A 16,491-nucleotide genomic window follows, 5' to 3' on the forward strand; every position below is an offset into this window, starting at 1 on the left:
CCTGATTTTAGTATATACACAGCTTTCCTCATATCATATTTTATTATTTTGAGCACTTTCCAATAGTATACTGTAGCTAGTGTTTTAGTATATCCAAATGTAATGTAAATATGTCTATATTTGTATAATCGTGTTTTTAAAGTTTTTTATTTTAGTTTTTATTTATTTATGGTGCTATGTTATCTTCTTTAGCACCATGTACACCAAAGGAAATTATTCGTATGTGTAAACCTACTTGGCAATAAACCTGTTTCTGATTCGGGTTATAATTACACTTCTGATTTATCAGATAGATTTAGCTACTTTTCAGAACACACTTGTTCCCTTTCTTTCCAGTGAAAATCCTGTATGACAAATGGGTGGAATGGGAATTTACCTGATAAACAAAATGACAAATTATTCCTGAAGCCGGAGTAGATTTTCCAACTTTTCATGGCTAGGTTATGATATTTTGAGAAACTCTTGAAAAATATAACTTTTAGAGATAAAAGAAATATGCTGATTTTATAGAATATGAGGCATTGCTGTAGATTAAACTCCCTATCCGTATATAAAGAAGTCCAAATTAGCACAAACCTAAACATCTACAGCACTAAAATGAAATATATATATAGTACAAAAACATAATAGTATTACACTGAAAGAGAACATTGTAATGCGCCATGACTACATTTACTTTCCATACTTCAAGTATATTTTGTTGATAAAACTTTAAAATGTTTTGAGAAACACATTCATTAAAGTACTACAAAACACGATAAATTAGAAGAGAAGAACTTTTTTATTTGTTGTGAAACTACAAAACATATTGTTTGGTATTTTTTGTGCTGGTGAAATATTTACAACTCTGGTCGATAGTACAGTGTCTGAGAATACAATTCACAGCTTTTCGGGACTCTCGCGATAAAAAGAAAAACAGGAAAAGCACACCCAAATCACGAAGTGCAATAAATACATGCTGTGTGTTTCTCATAGCCGCCTCCATACACATTACCAGATTCATCACCAGTCGTAATACAAACAGATTCATTAGGGGAAAAAACAATAATCAAATAAAAGGAAAACAAATGCACTTGAACTTCAAAAAACAAACGAATTATATCACAATCTACATGATGAAAAATAATAATTACGTGTGACTACCAGCATGTTTTTTTCTCTGAATGATTGTGATTTCTCGTAGCCAAGAACCTACATTCCTTCATCCAGATGTTGTTATATATAAATGTTTTTGATTTAGCGGTTAAACAACATTCAATCGATCATGACAAAGTTCTTACAGACAGACAGTACTGTTCCTCAGAGTCCTATTCTTTCAAACTACCTGCTCTACAGTGGATGAAAACAAAACAACTGTTGACATTAGGAACATTAATGCAAACCCTTCTCTACATTGACAGCTTCAGATCACACCATGGCAGCCAGGTTTGGACATATAAGACAAACAAACAAACAATGGTTGCTCTCCGAAAGGCACACACTCTCACATAACTCCAAAGGTTTTCATTAATTTCACAGTGATCCCGTTACAGTAAAACCCTCAGACCGTCAGAGTTCAGAGCTGCGTTCACACTGCGCGAGGAAACCAGACCTGTCATGTGACTCTTTCCCACAAAAAGTAAACATGACAATTGTGAGGTTTTTCATCGTTACTCCTCGATTTAATACATATCTTTTTATGATTTCAGTCTGAACAGTCTGATCGGCATTCAAACTACTTGTTTGTTGCTCCCCTAAGCCGTGACAGTAGAGCGATTCAGCAAAGAGAAAGTGGTGCATTATAGTGTATTAGATGTCGTTAAATTGAGGGGAGAAATACATGTGGGATGAGTCAAGATGCTATCATGTCAACAGCTGAAAGAAAAGGATTTTGCTTCACACATTCAGGATGCATAATTATCTAAAAATGTTTCTCAGAAGAAGAAACTCAAACTGTGGTTCAGAAGCTTCAATCCAAAAAAGTGTATTATTTTTAGTGTTTCCAAAGTTTCATGCCACTGTTGGAAAATGTATATATTCAATTATATATGGTGAATATGGAGGTTTTTGTTATGGATTATAAGATTTGTTTACAATTCTTTGACCCTTTTTTATTTACAAAGTGGGGGAAGTATGACCTTGTTGCTTAAAATGTATATTTGAATTCTCTATAAAAAGTATTATTTATACATCGTAAATGAAAATATAGACTTTATGGCACCAGGAAAAGCGCTATATAAATCAAATGTATTATTATTATTGTGTTGGATCCCAATATGTGCAGATGATACACTTTTCACATCTAAAGATAAAGTACTATTTGGATCACTGAGCCACAAGAACATCAGAGTCCTTTATGTATGTGTTTGTGCATCAGGGGTTAAATCTTTGGTATAAATATGTTGTTCAATGTTTAGTTCAGAAACAGGACGGTTCAGACTGAAGGCAGCCAGAATAAAACGCTTCCTCTCTGCAGTGTGAACGCAGCCTCAGCGTGAACGTCCTCACAGCATTTCATTCACTTCCTATCAAGTTTTTTATGTGTGTTTTCCTAGACGGGGTGAGAAGAACTGTGGTTATCTATTTGTGTGATATGTATTGTTCTTATTAACACTTGTGCAAAAAATATTCCTACTTTTACCAGAATGTGTGGTGAATATTCCTACTAGTAACTGGATATGTGTTGTGCCTGTTCTTTTTCTTGTGGATTAAAAACTATATGTAATTATCAGAAACGAGGCTGATTTAAATTGTTGGGACTTTTGGGAGATAAACTTAAGGATTGGAGGGGGATGAGGGGGATGAGGGGGATGGTGGGGATGAGGGGGAAACGGACAGAAAGTGGAAAGAGCCAACAAGAAAAATCAACTCCCTCCGTTGGTGTTAAACATACACATAAACCAAGAGACAAAGGTTTAAGGTCTTTGCTGGATCTGATCTATTTTTCAAGCATGTTATGAGCTGCTGTTTACCTACAAACAGTGAAACAGAGAAACATCTGGAATGACAGCGGCAGAGGTTTTCATCAGCGACATTCCTGTTTACACTGAGAATTGAGACATGATAACATGAAGGATTGCACCATGTGGTGGATACTTATACAAAGTACCAACACATGAAGAGCATGGTGACCCAGCAGGAGAGGAACACTGAGCATAACGGCGCTGAAAGTCTGCGAGTCATTTGTTCCAAAAGTCACAGGTTAAGAAACTTCAGATCCACTTTAAGACTGAAGTCCTGTCAATGATATAACCCCAAGAGTGCGTGAAAAACACATGATTTTGCCACTTTTATACAAGTACAAATCCTTGTTTTTGTCACTCTTTATTTTTCCTGATCCGATTTGCTGCTCTACAATGGTGTCCGACCTTCTTTGATATTTTGTCATTTTTTTTGGTCCTCCATCAACTGTTTTGTAGTTTGAGTGCCAATATGATTTAGTGCTACAAAATTAAAACGGAACTGACTTAGTTTTTCAATCCATCATATTGAAAATGTGAAATGATTTAGTGCCAGTGGGTGCATTCTACTAATTTTGGAGTGGGGTTTCTTCATTATAAATATCAAATCTGCTTAAAATACATCAGAGTCATGTCTTCTATATGAGCAAAGATTTCAAATATTAAAATATGTCAACAAAAAAAGTGATTTATCGCCGTAGGAGTTTTGTTTTAGCACCGTTGAAATGTTGAATAAAGCGCCAACAGCTGCTCATCGTTCAGGTACTTCCACAAAGAGCCACCAACCAATAGTCGAGGTCCGCTGCTGATTTATAATCCGGTTGCCTTGGAAACAGAGTTAGACATCGTAAGTCCTCACTGAGCTGAATATAAATCACATCGCCAGAGCACAAACAGTGAACTGACTTCATGCCAGAGGTGAGGATTAAGAGCCGCTCTGCACGTACCGATAAAAGACGTTCTGCACTCAAAGCATCGAGGGAAATATCCGCCTCCTCTGATAGCCAACACATGTTACTACGCAAGTGCCAAAATATAACAGATGAATGATGAACAGATGAAGTTGGAACTACTAATTAGACCCTTGTCCAAATTAGCATGTCATTATCTTCTATAATTAGGACATTTGATATATTTTAGACAGTTTTAATACCTGAAGTGACACTTTAACCCATTATCTATTTAACTCTAAATCCAATTGTTTCAGAATATTCTTTTTACATGTTGCACCCACAGGAAAGCAGCAATACTAGCAGTGCTAACAAAGGTTACTTGCACATGAACCTGTTTATTGATAAATAAGACTATTTGGTTTTTGTGTTGAATTTAACTTAAATCGAAAAACTTAAGAAAACCTTAAAACCTGTATTTCGACATTCCTCAAAAGGGTGGTTTGATTTAAGCAAACCTCCTGCAATTAAACATGTTGCTTTATCTTCTGACAATTATTTTGGGTCAGTTGAAGAGCAGGAAACAGGAAGTAGGAATTAAAAACCTGCATTTTTGTTGGCCTCTTGGGGGCAGCATAACAATACATAGTCTTTTAAACCATAGCTAGTTTAAAGATACAAGGATGGAATTGATGTGTTCAGTTTTGCTGGGGCACCATGCTTACATTTTACATATCAGCTGCAGAACATCCAGTTGTAAGAGGCATGAGAGCGACTTTAGATACAGAGCGTATCCAAAACATCCAGTTCGAGGGAAGGGAAGTCTGAAGTTAAAACTCTTATAGTTCACAGTCTTCAAAAATACATCTGATCTTCCTGTCTGACAATCTTTGTGTGCTTCAACATTTAACAATCATTCCAGCGCATTCGAGGCAAAGGTTTTTGGATTTTATAGATTTTTCCAAAAACCCACTTTTTTTTTCCTTTCTTTTTAACTTTTATCTCAAGTTTCTTAAAGTGCGGACTATCCGATCAACTACCTGAGTGCTAGTGAGAGTTAGTGCTGTTTGTACACTTTGCTGAGCGTAACTGGTGAGAGACAATCGTTTAACTTTCGACCTAAAATGAGAAGAATGTCGCCTCCTAAATGATCAAATCCAGTTCATTTGGTAACGTTTGTAAATCAAAGACTCGCTCCAGTTTTCCTCTTGTGTTGTTGTGTGTGTTGTAAATGATGCATGCTGATGAGGATTATATACAAACATCTGTGCTGTCTATAGTTTAAAAAAACAAAAACACATTGCTTGAAAATCAATGTTAAATATCTCTTACATTAAGATATCCATTTCTGCTATTTATCATCAGCTTTAGTACCATTGTTTTGTGCTGTCAATATGCATTTATATATGTTCGTGTCTAAATGTGTCATTTCAGTACAAAACTCTGTATGCACATACAGTATGCAGCTTTGTGACGTTGTGCTGGAATGATGTTACACACCTATAAACAGCCTGTTAGTAACAGAAACACAAAACAAAGTGGAAGAGAGTGACATAATAATTAAAAAAAAAGAAAAGCTTGTGTGCTATCACTAATTTACAAACATAGACTATCCACATTAAAAATGCTGAGCTCTTTAAAAATGTGTTTCTTCACGGTTTTGAGTGTTTTCTCTACTAAACACATTATTAATATTGTTTGTTTAAATTCTTCATAACACCGCCAAACATTTGCTTCATTTGAATGGGAACAGCAGGTTAAGACTCGAGGAGGAAATACTTTGAAATGCTTCTCTACACGTCGTCAGCCGGCAGATCGGGGATGTTGCTCTTCGCTCGAGTGAAGAACGCCATCTTCTCTCTGAAACACACAGGAGACAGTTAGAGGTCAACACAAGGACACAGCTAACATGGAGATTTAGTTTGAAAGTGGCTCTAACTGTAAAGCAGTTTCATTCAAATACTGTAATTCGTTCTTTTTTCAGCTGCTGTTGTCAGTTTATTCACTATGTTGTAATTATACTGTTTCTGTCTACTCTGAATATATGACATCATTTCCTGTCTGACTGTCTTGTTTCATAATTGAGGATTGAAAGATATGTGTTTTATATTTGTATGGTTCTAAAACAAATCCTCATTTTAAAGCTGAATAAAGAAATGAAATCTAGTTATTCTAAGCTCCTAGATAGTTTATGATCTTGTTTCTATAAAGGTCATTTTTCTCAAGTAGCTTGGGGAACACAATCACAATCTAATTAATATGTGAAATAAAAATGTGTTTGATAGGATTCCTCACTAAATTATACAAAGAGATCTTCGATATAAATTAGATAAAGTTAGAATGCAATGCTGTTATAATAATCTTCTACATTATATCATGATACAGGGTGAATAGGGAATACAAAAAGGCCTCTTAAATGCAGAAATAATATTGCTAAAATCAGTAAATACTTTTCAAATAAGAATAACGTTAAGCATAACGAAGCACACTTTGCTTTTTCACAACATGTTAGTCGGCAGTCACATATTAAAACAGCCACCACCACAAAAAAGGTTGAACCGCCAAAAATCAGAAGTAACCTGGTTGTGTATCAGGAGACACAATAAACGTATTTGTCCCAGCCTATGAACATCTCTGTGCAGAACATATTCTCACATCAAACTCCTTCCTCTGGCTCCTCCTGTCTGACATACTATAGCTTCTAAAATGCATTAAGAAGGGGAGTAAGTAGCTTCACTGCAGCTGTAAAGTGCTTTCTTAAGGGGCCTATTTTATATTGAGCCGTTTTGAACACATTCTGTCTGCTGAGGAGATCTGACCACATATGTGACCCGCTCTATCGAAATCAGTCGGAAGCATACTTGTCAAGCCTCCCGATTTTCGCGGGAGACTCCCGATTTTATTGCCCTCTCCCGGTTTCCTCCCGGGGTCATATTTCTCCCGCATTTCTCCCGATTTCTGACAAAATCAGATTTATTCAGGACTGTTTCCACTCGGACTTTAATACAGCTACACCATTGTTTGGTTTCCATGGTAACGCGTCTCTTTAGTATCGCGCGCAGCTGAAAGTCTGAGAGGGTGAGGAAGATAGTCACAGAAAACAGAACAAGAATCGACAACTCGACCCTCTGCTCACTCCTTTCCTGTAAATACAGGTCCAGCCCTATGCTCCATCAAGGATGGTGCTACAGGCCGCAAGGCAGTGCACTTACCACTACAATAAGCATGTTAATGTTAATCTAATACAGCTCCGGCGATGATCCACTAACACCCCCCCCCCCCGCGGTGGTTTTGAAATGCTCCCGATTTCTGAGGTCTCAAGGTTGGCAAGTATGGTCGGAAGTCGCAACGGCTCATTTCAAAATAAACGTGGATTTGCGTAAAAAACGAGGGGTTCGGGTGTTTTGTTTGATTTTAAACAAACAAAGTCTTGGCTTTCAGAATATGAAACTTTTATTTCCAAAATCACACGATAAATACATTTTTGAAGCTTGTAAAGGGAAGATGACAGGCACCTCTCACTCGCAATCTGCTCTTCCGCAGCGCCGCCCCCTCTCCCTCCGCTGACATTATGAATGTAAGAGTAGAGTAATCATAGATAACACGGCAGGGTCCGTTACAGTTTGTTTTCATCTGGTTTCAATTAAACAAAGTCTTGGCTTTCAGAATATTAAACTTGTTTCGGCAAATTCAGATGATAAATACAGCTTTGAAGCTTGTGACGGCATAATTACAAGCGGAGAACGGAGTAACTTAACGTCACAGCAGGCATAACAACAGCCGGTGTTTCTCGTGAGGGTTTTCCCCGGGAAACAAACACAATACACACAAACGCAAAATTACACAAACACACACACACACGTAACACTCGTGAGCTTCCCCCCGACCAGTAAGCCAAACGAAAATATCTTCCCTCCATAGTATTTTGATCATTTGCTCCGCTAATCAATCAGATCGATGGATTCCAGAGAAGAGGAGACTTTGAAGGACTTTTCCTCAAAATGATGACTCGGTGATAGTCATTATATAATGTGACATATTTTGCTTAATATTTGGATCAATCCTGATATCATTAGAAAGCTCGGAATCTCCTCTTTCCAACAGTGTATACAACTCAAAATGTGTCTTCGGGTCAATACGACTGATTTCAATAGAGCAGGTCACATATGTGTCTCTGGTATTTTGTCTGTGCTCTTATGGAGAGTCTCGTATTTCAGGAATCTGTCTGGTTGCGTGTCCCACCTGAAGGTCTGCACCTCGGGGACCTCCTTCCGGCTCTGGCCTCTGATCTTGTGGACGTCCTTGGCTGCCGCTCTCATCATCTTCTCCACCCGCTTCTCGTGTAGCTGCTCCTCACAAGTCTGAACAGGAGCAAGAGCACAGGACCATAGTGAAATCTGCTCTTCGTTATTTACAGAGAAAAGTGTCTAATAGAGGACTAAAGCGTGTGATAAGAAAACTAGAGCATCAGCAAAAATGTCCACTTTTTTTTAATGATATATTTTCCCAGGATATTTAAATGTTTTGAATTTTAAGAACATTGTATGCAACTGATATAATGATCAAATAGTGAATAGTTAGAAATGTCAGTTTGTAATATGATATATCGATAAACTCAAAATATATCAGGTCATGTCCATATATTGTGTGTTGAGTTAAAAACGTAAAATGTTTTGAGGCCGTGTCCATATAATACTAACACAAGACACAGCACATGATACACACACAAGATAAAAAACAACAAGTTTGTGTCTACTTGTCGTACCATCAATTAATTATGTAGTTTCATTTGAATATTTAATAAATAGGTAACCTAAATATTTTTTATGTGATGTTTTGAATTGTAGGCGGTTACAAACGAACCCAGTTTATGTCTGTATATTTCACGATATGTTGTTAACGTAACAGCACATATCTGGCCCATAGCCAGAGATGGCAAAAGTAAACACATCCTTTACTCAAGTAGAAGTACAGATACTGGTGTTTAATAATACTATGGTAAAAGTAGAAGTACTGACTAAACTTCTTTACTCAAGTAAAAGTAAAGAAGTATGGGCTTCGAAATGTACTCAAGTAAAAAGTACCCATAACTACAGTACCAACTGTTTATAGAGTAACTGGTAACTTGACCTCACTTTATATTAATAGAACAATAATCGAGCCGAGTTCTCATTGGTCACTCTTCTTTAGAGAAGACCAGGAAATGATGGATACACAGATCGTGTTCAAATCACTAGGCACACAATGACTGTAAATAATAATGATCATGCCACCAAACACAGGTTAAAACTAAAGGAACCAGCCTGTTTGGAAAATGTAAGAAGTATAAAGTACAGGTATTTGTGTTAAAAATTGAAGAAGTAGAAAGTAAAAAGTCGTCAGAAAAATAAGTAGTGGAGTAAAGTACCGATACCAGAAAAATGTACTTAAGTACAGTAACGAAGTATTTGTACTCCACTACTTCCCACCTCTGCCCATAGCACACGGGCAGACAGACATGAATCACCCCCGTCCCCTCACCTGCTTCTCGGCCTGCCTCAGGAGGATGCGGAAGCGCTCGTCCTCCTGCACCCAGGCGGGCAGCTCCCTCTGGCCGCGCTGCCTGGCCGTCTCCAGCTGCGTCTTCAGCTCCCGCAGCACCCGCAGCTCCTGAGCCAGCCGCGTCTGCCGTGTCCGCGACACCTGCAGGTCCAGCTCCAGGTCCAGGGACGTCCTCAGCAGGCCGTCCAGACCCTTCACCGGCACCGGGGGCTGAGGGGGGAGCACAGGTAAGAGATGCAGAGGCTCAAGACACAAACACTACGGCTGCTAGAAACAATTAGTTCAGGTATTGGGTACATGGCCCTCCCTATGGGTGTTAGTGAAGGCCATTAATGCAAAAATAACACTCCTTTTTTAATATAATGTATTTATAACTCATCACGCACTGCAAAGAAAAAAGAAAAGAAAAGAAAAAAGCAGTGACAATTTGAATTTATTTGCAAATACTGACGCCACAAACAAGTTACCATTTTTGTAATCCCTGACTCAGTCTGTGAAAGAATATAAATGTATTATATGAATTTATTATCAGAATTATCCTGCACAATAATCGATAACTCATCTTAACTTTTTTCTATAGTTTTTAAAGTTTTTTTAAAATACATTTTCTAGTTCCTGTTCAAAAAGTATATTGTTTTCCCTGTAAAGAAAATGTGTTATTCTTGCTTTGGTTCAACATTTTTATGAAAAGATTTCATAATTGTGCAAAGCTCACTGTGGCAAAACTGTATCTGTCATTATGGTCATGCCAATAAAGCTATTTGAATTTCATTGAACACAAAACACTTTTTTCTTTTCTAATATCATTACTTTCTTACTCATCACTGTCTTGATGAGGACAGAGATGTATTTATTAATTTATGTTATATGTATGCCTGCAAAAGTCCTAACCGTCACCTGGGTGTACAGTAACAGTTTTAATTGATTTGCAAACACTGTCACCAGCATGCGATGTGTGATGTGGATTTCCACCACGGAGATGTTCCGCTGCTGCTAAATTAATATGAGCTGGAAAATGTCAGAGCTGCATTAAACATTCAGACGGTTATTAAATATTAAGAGTCACTTGACGGAGAGTTGTCAGGCGGCTCTAGGGCTCTGAAAATACAAATAGGCTCCCCCTGTCTCCCTCTCTGGAGGAAGGAGTTCATGCTCGGTAAACTTGCAGGTGGTTAGATCTGTGAGGCTGCAGTGAGGCGTACTGAGGTATAAGTGACTGGACTTCAATGTTAACTCCTCTGAACCTCTGGGGGGGGGGGGGAAGTCTGTCATGTCATGGCAACAATCAATAACACTGTCATTACCTCATGACACGGTTACCATCACAGAACACTAACACTATGGGGAGTCTGACACATGAACTGCGCTAAAACGTTTTTGCTTTTGAGATCGAGCGACGAGGAGACAGGAGTGAGGATGACCGCCTAAGGTCTTTCGAGGCGAGTAGACACATTCTTTTTTTACATCTGCAATATTGACAGTTCTGCAATACGACATTGTAAAACATTTCTCCACCGGCTAACAGTCAAAACTGCTGCACTGGTTTAAAATCGGCTCAAAGATTTGTGACAGACTCTATGGGTCAGCCTACCATAACAACATCATCTCTGAACCCAACCATGTTCTGAACAGTGAATATTAATTGTTGGGAGATACAGGGTCCAACGATGAAATACAATTAGACAGAAGCACTCTTTTGTGCCCCAGTTAATCCTGAAATTAAATACAGAGTTAAATCCCAGGTCAAATGTACGTCAGAGGGTCTTGGACATGTTGTCTTCAGTGATTGTGATGTAAAGTAAAATGTCTGTTTTCTTATCTTGTGTCTTTGTATTTTCCCTTGTTGATGTTGCAAATGGAGCTGCTGTGATATCTGACATTCAAGTATTATTTATCATATGTATTTATACCTTCTTCATGCGCATGCTTCTTCTCTCCGAGGCGTTCCTGACAAACGGAGACTTCTTGGAGAGGGTGGAGCTGTCGCTGTCACTGCGATTTATCTAGAAAACAGCAGAGGGAGATGTTCATTCACGACAGGGAGTTAAAAGGGTGTTTTTTCTCTCGGCCTGATGTCCTGTTGTTTTATTGTACTGCAGGTCCTCAGTTACCCTGCAGATGTACTGGCTCTGGGGTCCGGGGGAGAAGGTCTTGGAGCGGATGATGGTGTTGCCCCTCATGAAGGGGTTCTGCTGGTGGACGTCTGGCCGGCGCTCCTTAGGTCGGACCACCGAGCTGTGGTGGGACAAGTTGTCCATGCTCGTCTCTTTGTTCACCTAGAAAAAGAATACAAGAGTATATCAATATAAACTGTCCAATACTGAACAAAGAAATAAAGTGCTTATTATACTAGACAATTTATTGCACCCGAAACTAAAAGTATTTTTTGACATGTTTTAAACAGCTCCACCCAGGACACAAACAGGAAGGGCCTAATTTAAAAGGACGTCAGAAGAAAAAGGAAGTACAACATGACAATGAGAAGAGCATATCATTGTATTTCTTGGGAGACATTTATTTTTCCTCTTAGCCTCTTTTTTGATGCATTTTCTCTGTATGGTTGTTAGAACAGTATGTGTTCAGATATAATGTGTATAAGTCTAGTACTATTCCTGTGTGTGTATTGTACTGTGTGTTACAACATTTTCCCCTGGAGGGTAAAATAATGTAAACATGAACCTTTTCTAAGTTACCTTTTCGGTGATGACTGGTGCACGATAAGGAGGAGGTTTGATCTCCTTCACCGCCACTTCCTCTTCCTCTGCTTCCCATTGGCTGCTCTCAGTATAAAACTCTTCCTCTTCAGGCTCCACCCCCTCCACGCCATTTCTTTCTTCATCGTCAAAGATGTCCAGGGGGTCACCATGCCTGACAACAACAAACACATACTCTCGTTGGTAGGGATAAATACTGCTCAGATTAGTAGTGCTCTGGTATCACTTCAAAACTCCTTGTTGTTTTCCATCATATCCGTGCAAGATACAAAACATTCCTAACTGTACTCAGCCCTAACACTGTTGCAGGATGTTTTACAGTTTTTATTTACCATCCTTTATTAGATATTTGTAGTTATATTTGTGTACCCATGAGCACTTAACATATAGAAAACAGAGGTAAAATAGGTTGTACACAGGTGAATTATATAAAAGTGAACTAAGAAAACTTAAACATATTATATGCATTATATTCTACAGTGTATACTTTGATAACTATATACAGTGAATGAAGAGGAAGAGAACATTTGCATGTGAAAGGAAGATTACTAGGTGGTCTAATTCCTTCCTTCCTGGGAAAGAAGACAGGTGTATGTGTGTGAGAGTGTGTGTGTGTGTGTGTGTGTGTGTGTGTGTGTGTGTGTGCGTGGAGTGTGTGTGTGGTGTGCATGCGTGTGTGTGAGTGTGTGTGTGTGTGTGTGTGTGTGTGTGTGTGTGTGTGTGTGTGTGTGTGTGCGTGCGTGCGTGTGTGTGTGCAATGAAAACAATTGTGAACTGTCGGCTGCCTGTAAAGTGGTACAGATCATCTCTAACCCCTTGATTCCACCGGGTCCGCCTGCGCAGCGTTCACCGCGATCGCGGCCACTCTAGTCAATGGGTGCTATTCCACCAGACGCGCCGCGTTACGGCTCAGAAGCGTCCCAGAAGCGTCTCGGCGCTGGGCTCTGCTAAAAATACGTAGCTGATCTATTTTCGACGTAAGTGTAAGAACATAAGGTTTGCAAACACTACAAATATTTGCATACACTGTAAGAAATGAAAATGATGTTGATCGATGACATCAGTTAACGCTCAGTAATAAACCAGCATCACTAGAGTCCAGTTCCAAACTGTCTGATGTATGAAGGAAGCTATGTCTAGCTACATTTATGATGCAGTTAAATGGTGCGCTAACAGAGATTGTATAATTAAGATCCAGAAATTGATGCTTAAAATTTGATAAATGTTGCTAAAAGCTTGCAAAGATAAAAAAGGGGAAAGAAAATAAGGAAAAGGTCGATTGAAGCTCAGAAGTAGGAGTGAAAGAGGGAATAAATAGGAAAACTGATGACGGAAGGAGAAACACTCACCATTCATCGTCCTCAGGAGCTCTCACTCTGTCACTGTTGGAAACACGAGGCTGAAACACAAACACACAAACAAACACACACACAGACACACACACATTAGGACCAAACAACTGTACATTACCACATTTAAAGTGTTGTTATGTGACTGTATTATAAGCTGTTCATTAACTCTTATAATGATACTACTTACTTTTAAACCTTGGATGTTCTTTCTAGATTTACATTTTATTTGGTTGGTGCACCCGTTTTATTTGTCTTTTTCTGAACTGTCCCTTTTGCTGTAACAATGTTAGTTTCCCCAATCTGCGACAATATTCCACTTAATGTCAAATAAGTAAATGTTTGTTTTGGTGCCCATTTGGATTCCCTTGTTTTATGTTTACTTTCTTTTTAAAACTGACACTGTTAAATCTGGGGAATGTCTTCACACATCCCAAAAATGTAGTCACACCGACCATTTCAGACAGTATTCTATGGCGCCGTTTAACGACACTTTCTATTTAATGCAAACAATTTTTCCAAAACCATTAACAGAGCTGCAACAGCACAGAGGAAAAGCTCATCATTCAATTAGATATTAACTACACATTAGAGAAAATATTTGCACCCACAGAAAAGTTATTGAGAGTTATAAAACAATTTTTTTTATGTTACTCTGGTTTGATAAATAGGAAACACTGGCTGCACTAATCTAGACAGCAGCAAATTCACTTTATACTTTTTTAAACCATTTTTGTAATAATTACTGAACCGCATTAAATGGTAGCTTTGCCTCCTGGATTCCACTGTAAAGCCTCCTCACAGGACTTCTGATTCTGAAACCTGATTTGTTGTCTTATTACCAATTTGGATTATTTTGTCTTTATGTTTACTCTTATATATATTGCTTCATTACAAACATTTTAACATACTGACCATTTAAGACTCAGAGAAGAATATACTAGGGGGCGTGTTAAATACCTTAAGATTTTCTACCCGACTAAACTATTTAACCCCGGCCTCCTCACCCTGTCAGTGCTGCCGGCCGCTCGGCTCTCTTTGTCCTTGCTGCTGATCTCAGGCATGTAGGCGCGACTCAGCAGGTTGTACCACTTGGTGCATTTCTCCTCCGAACAGCTGACATCAGCGAGGCTGATCTGGGCTCCCGCCTGCAGGGGGGGGGAGGAAAGATGGAGGAGTGTTAAAGTTTCAGAAACATCTGGAACAACGCAGCGTGTCTGCTCAGAGATTTCTGCACTTTTGGTTTGCTTCCTTTTGTGTTTACCATAAAACAATGAAATGAGTCGGCACAGCGATTGATTCTCCTGTGAGTATTTCCATCGTTGCATTTTAATACAGTGGAACACACACAATGCAGACTTTATAGGAATTTCAACATGCCACATAAGTTTTGTGTAAGGTACTTTGAAAGTCTTCCTATCCAACATTTTCTTTGATTCCTTTGTTGTTTTAAAGTAAACTTTTTAAAGTTACGTTTGTTACATTTTTTTAAGCGTTTAATATTCAGTTAATCAGTTGTGCTACTTTCTCTTTACTTGTTTTATTGTATTCAGTGTCATTATAAATGTCATCCTTTTTGAATGTTTTTCCTGAACACTTACAAGTCACCAGCTGACAGGCAATTACCCGTCTGATGCTATAATGATATTAAACTGAGTTCCCTTACAACAACAGCGTGTGAACATGTAACACTAAGTAGCCATAGTCTCTCAAGTTCCTTTTGAATGGGAAATAGATTCATAATATACAATTGTGTTTGAAGCTGTAACAGCTAATGATTAAACCTTGAATCAAATGACTACTCTACGTTCCAGATTCAAAACCTCCTACTGACCAGACACTCTTCATGGCCCGACTTGCTGGTGTTGCAGATGTCGACCCTCAGTGTCTTCTGCCGCAAAGCACTGTGGGATATCTGCATGCCAAACACCTCGTTGACTTCCACCACGTCCTGTGGCAGAGAGCCGCGCGTCCTGAAGAGGCAGCGGGACGCCTCCGCGCACGGCAGCACCACCGCACGCACATATCTGCAGAAACAATGTGTTCACATGTTTTAATGTGTTGACGTAGGTTAATTGGTTGCACAGGCACCACTTTTCCAGTGTAAACATAACCAGACGGCCCACAGACACACATCTAGAGTCAGTGGAGCCGGCAAACACACCGGGCTGCAGGCAACGAACAGGACACGCCCCCAGTTTAGAAACTAAACACTAAGTACACTTTAAACTCTCCACCCGTGTCTGTTTAACCCACTCATGCATAACGGTGTCATTATCTGAATGTACAAAATGCTTATTGATACAAGCTTTCTGTTTGTTCTTCTAACTGGTGGCTTTAGTTCCTTTATGTCTGTACATTTAAACCTAAATGACTCACTAAGCAGCTCATTTGATGGATGATGTACAAACAAATTCAAGAACAATTTTTTGTATATGTAGAAAAGTGCAAATATGAAATGTAAAGGGAAGATGAAAGTATCAAATGAGCTGCTTAGTGAGTCATTTAGGTTTAAATGAACAGACATAAAGGAACACAAGCCAACAGTTAGAAGAACAAACAGAAAGCTTGTATCAATAAGCTCTGTACCAACATTCCCAATGGTTTGTCTTATCTGAATGTACCTGCATTTTTCCTTCTGTTCTGAGCTTGCATCCTTATTGTCCTTATTGTAAGTCGCTTTGGATAAAAGCCTCAGATAAACGAAGTGTAATGTAATCTAGCGGTAAAAGGACGTACATTTTCTGGTCAGCGGGCAGACAGAGGGCGCTGCAGTTGGAGAGCTGCATGACGTAGATGGTGAAGCGTTGGTCTCTGGACTCGTAGCGGAAGCCCAGCTGCACCTGAGAGCAGCCGAGGGCCAGCCGCTCGTCATAGGAGCCGAGGAGCAGGTCAGCAGGGAGGCCCGGCCTGCAGGGAACACACACACACACACTGTTGATGAAATATCATGGCAACTGAGAATTTAACGTCAGGGTAAAGGTATGGTGTTACAAGTTCTCTATTCAGAAGTATTCTTAACACTGAAAATGTGAACAAATAGTTGAAATTTAACAAA

At 39.0% G+C, this 16,491-nt stretch overlaps 1 protein-coding gene across 1 annotated transcript in view; it reads right to left on the reverse strand.

Annotated features, from left to right (window-relative positions):
• Positions 1–762: 762 nt before the first annotated feature.
• The window catches only part of wwc1 (WW and C2 domain containing 1), a 71,973-nt gene continuing 56,244 nt past the window's right edge, over positions 763–16,491 (reverse strand). The window contains exons 13-22 of the mRNA XM_034223055.1: positions 16,173–16,343; positions 15,268–15,460; positions 14,441–14,581; positions 13,434–13,483; positions 12,064–12,238; positions 11,482–11,646; positions 11,281–11,373; positions 9,350–9,580; positions 8,072–8,190; positions 763–5,689 (exon numbers count right to left, since the gene is read on the reverse strand). Coding sequence (XP_034078946.1) covers positions 5,623–5,689; positions 8,072–8,190; positions 9,350–9,580; positions 11,281–11,373; positions 11,482–11,646; positions 12,064–12,238; positions 13,434–13,483; positions 14,441–14,581; positions 15,268–15,460; positions 16,173–16,343 — 1,405 coding nt within the window. The 3' untranslated portion in view covers positions 763–5,622. The remainder of the gene's footprint in view (positions 5,690–8,071; positions 8,191–9,349; positions 9,581–11,280; positions 11,374–11,481; positions 11,647–12,063; positions 12,239–13,433; positions 13,484–14,440; positions 14,582–15,267; positions 15,461–16,172; positions 16,344–16,491) is intronic.

The sequence above is a fragment of the Gymnodraco acuticeps genome, unplaced genomic scaffold, assembly GCF_902827175.1.
Source record: "Gymnodraco acuticeps unplaced genomic scaffold, fGymAcu1.1, whole genome shotgun sequence".
Classification (NCBI taxonomy): Eukaryota; Metazoa; Chordata; class Actinopteri; order Perciformes; family Bathydraconidae; genus Gymnodraco; species Gymnodraco acuticeps.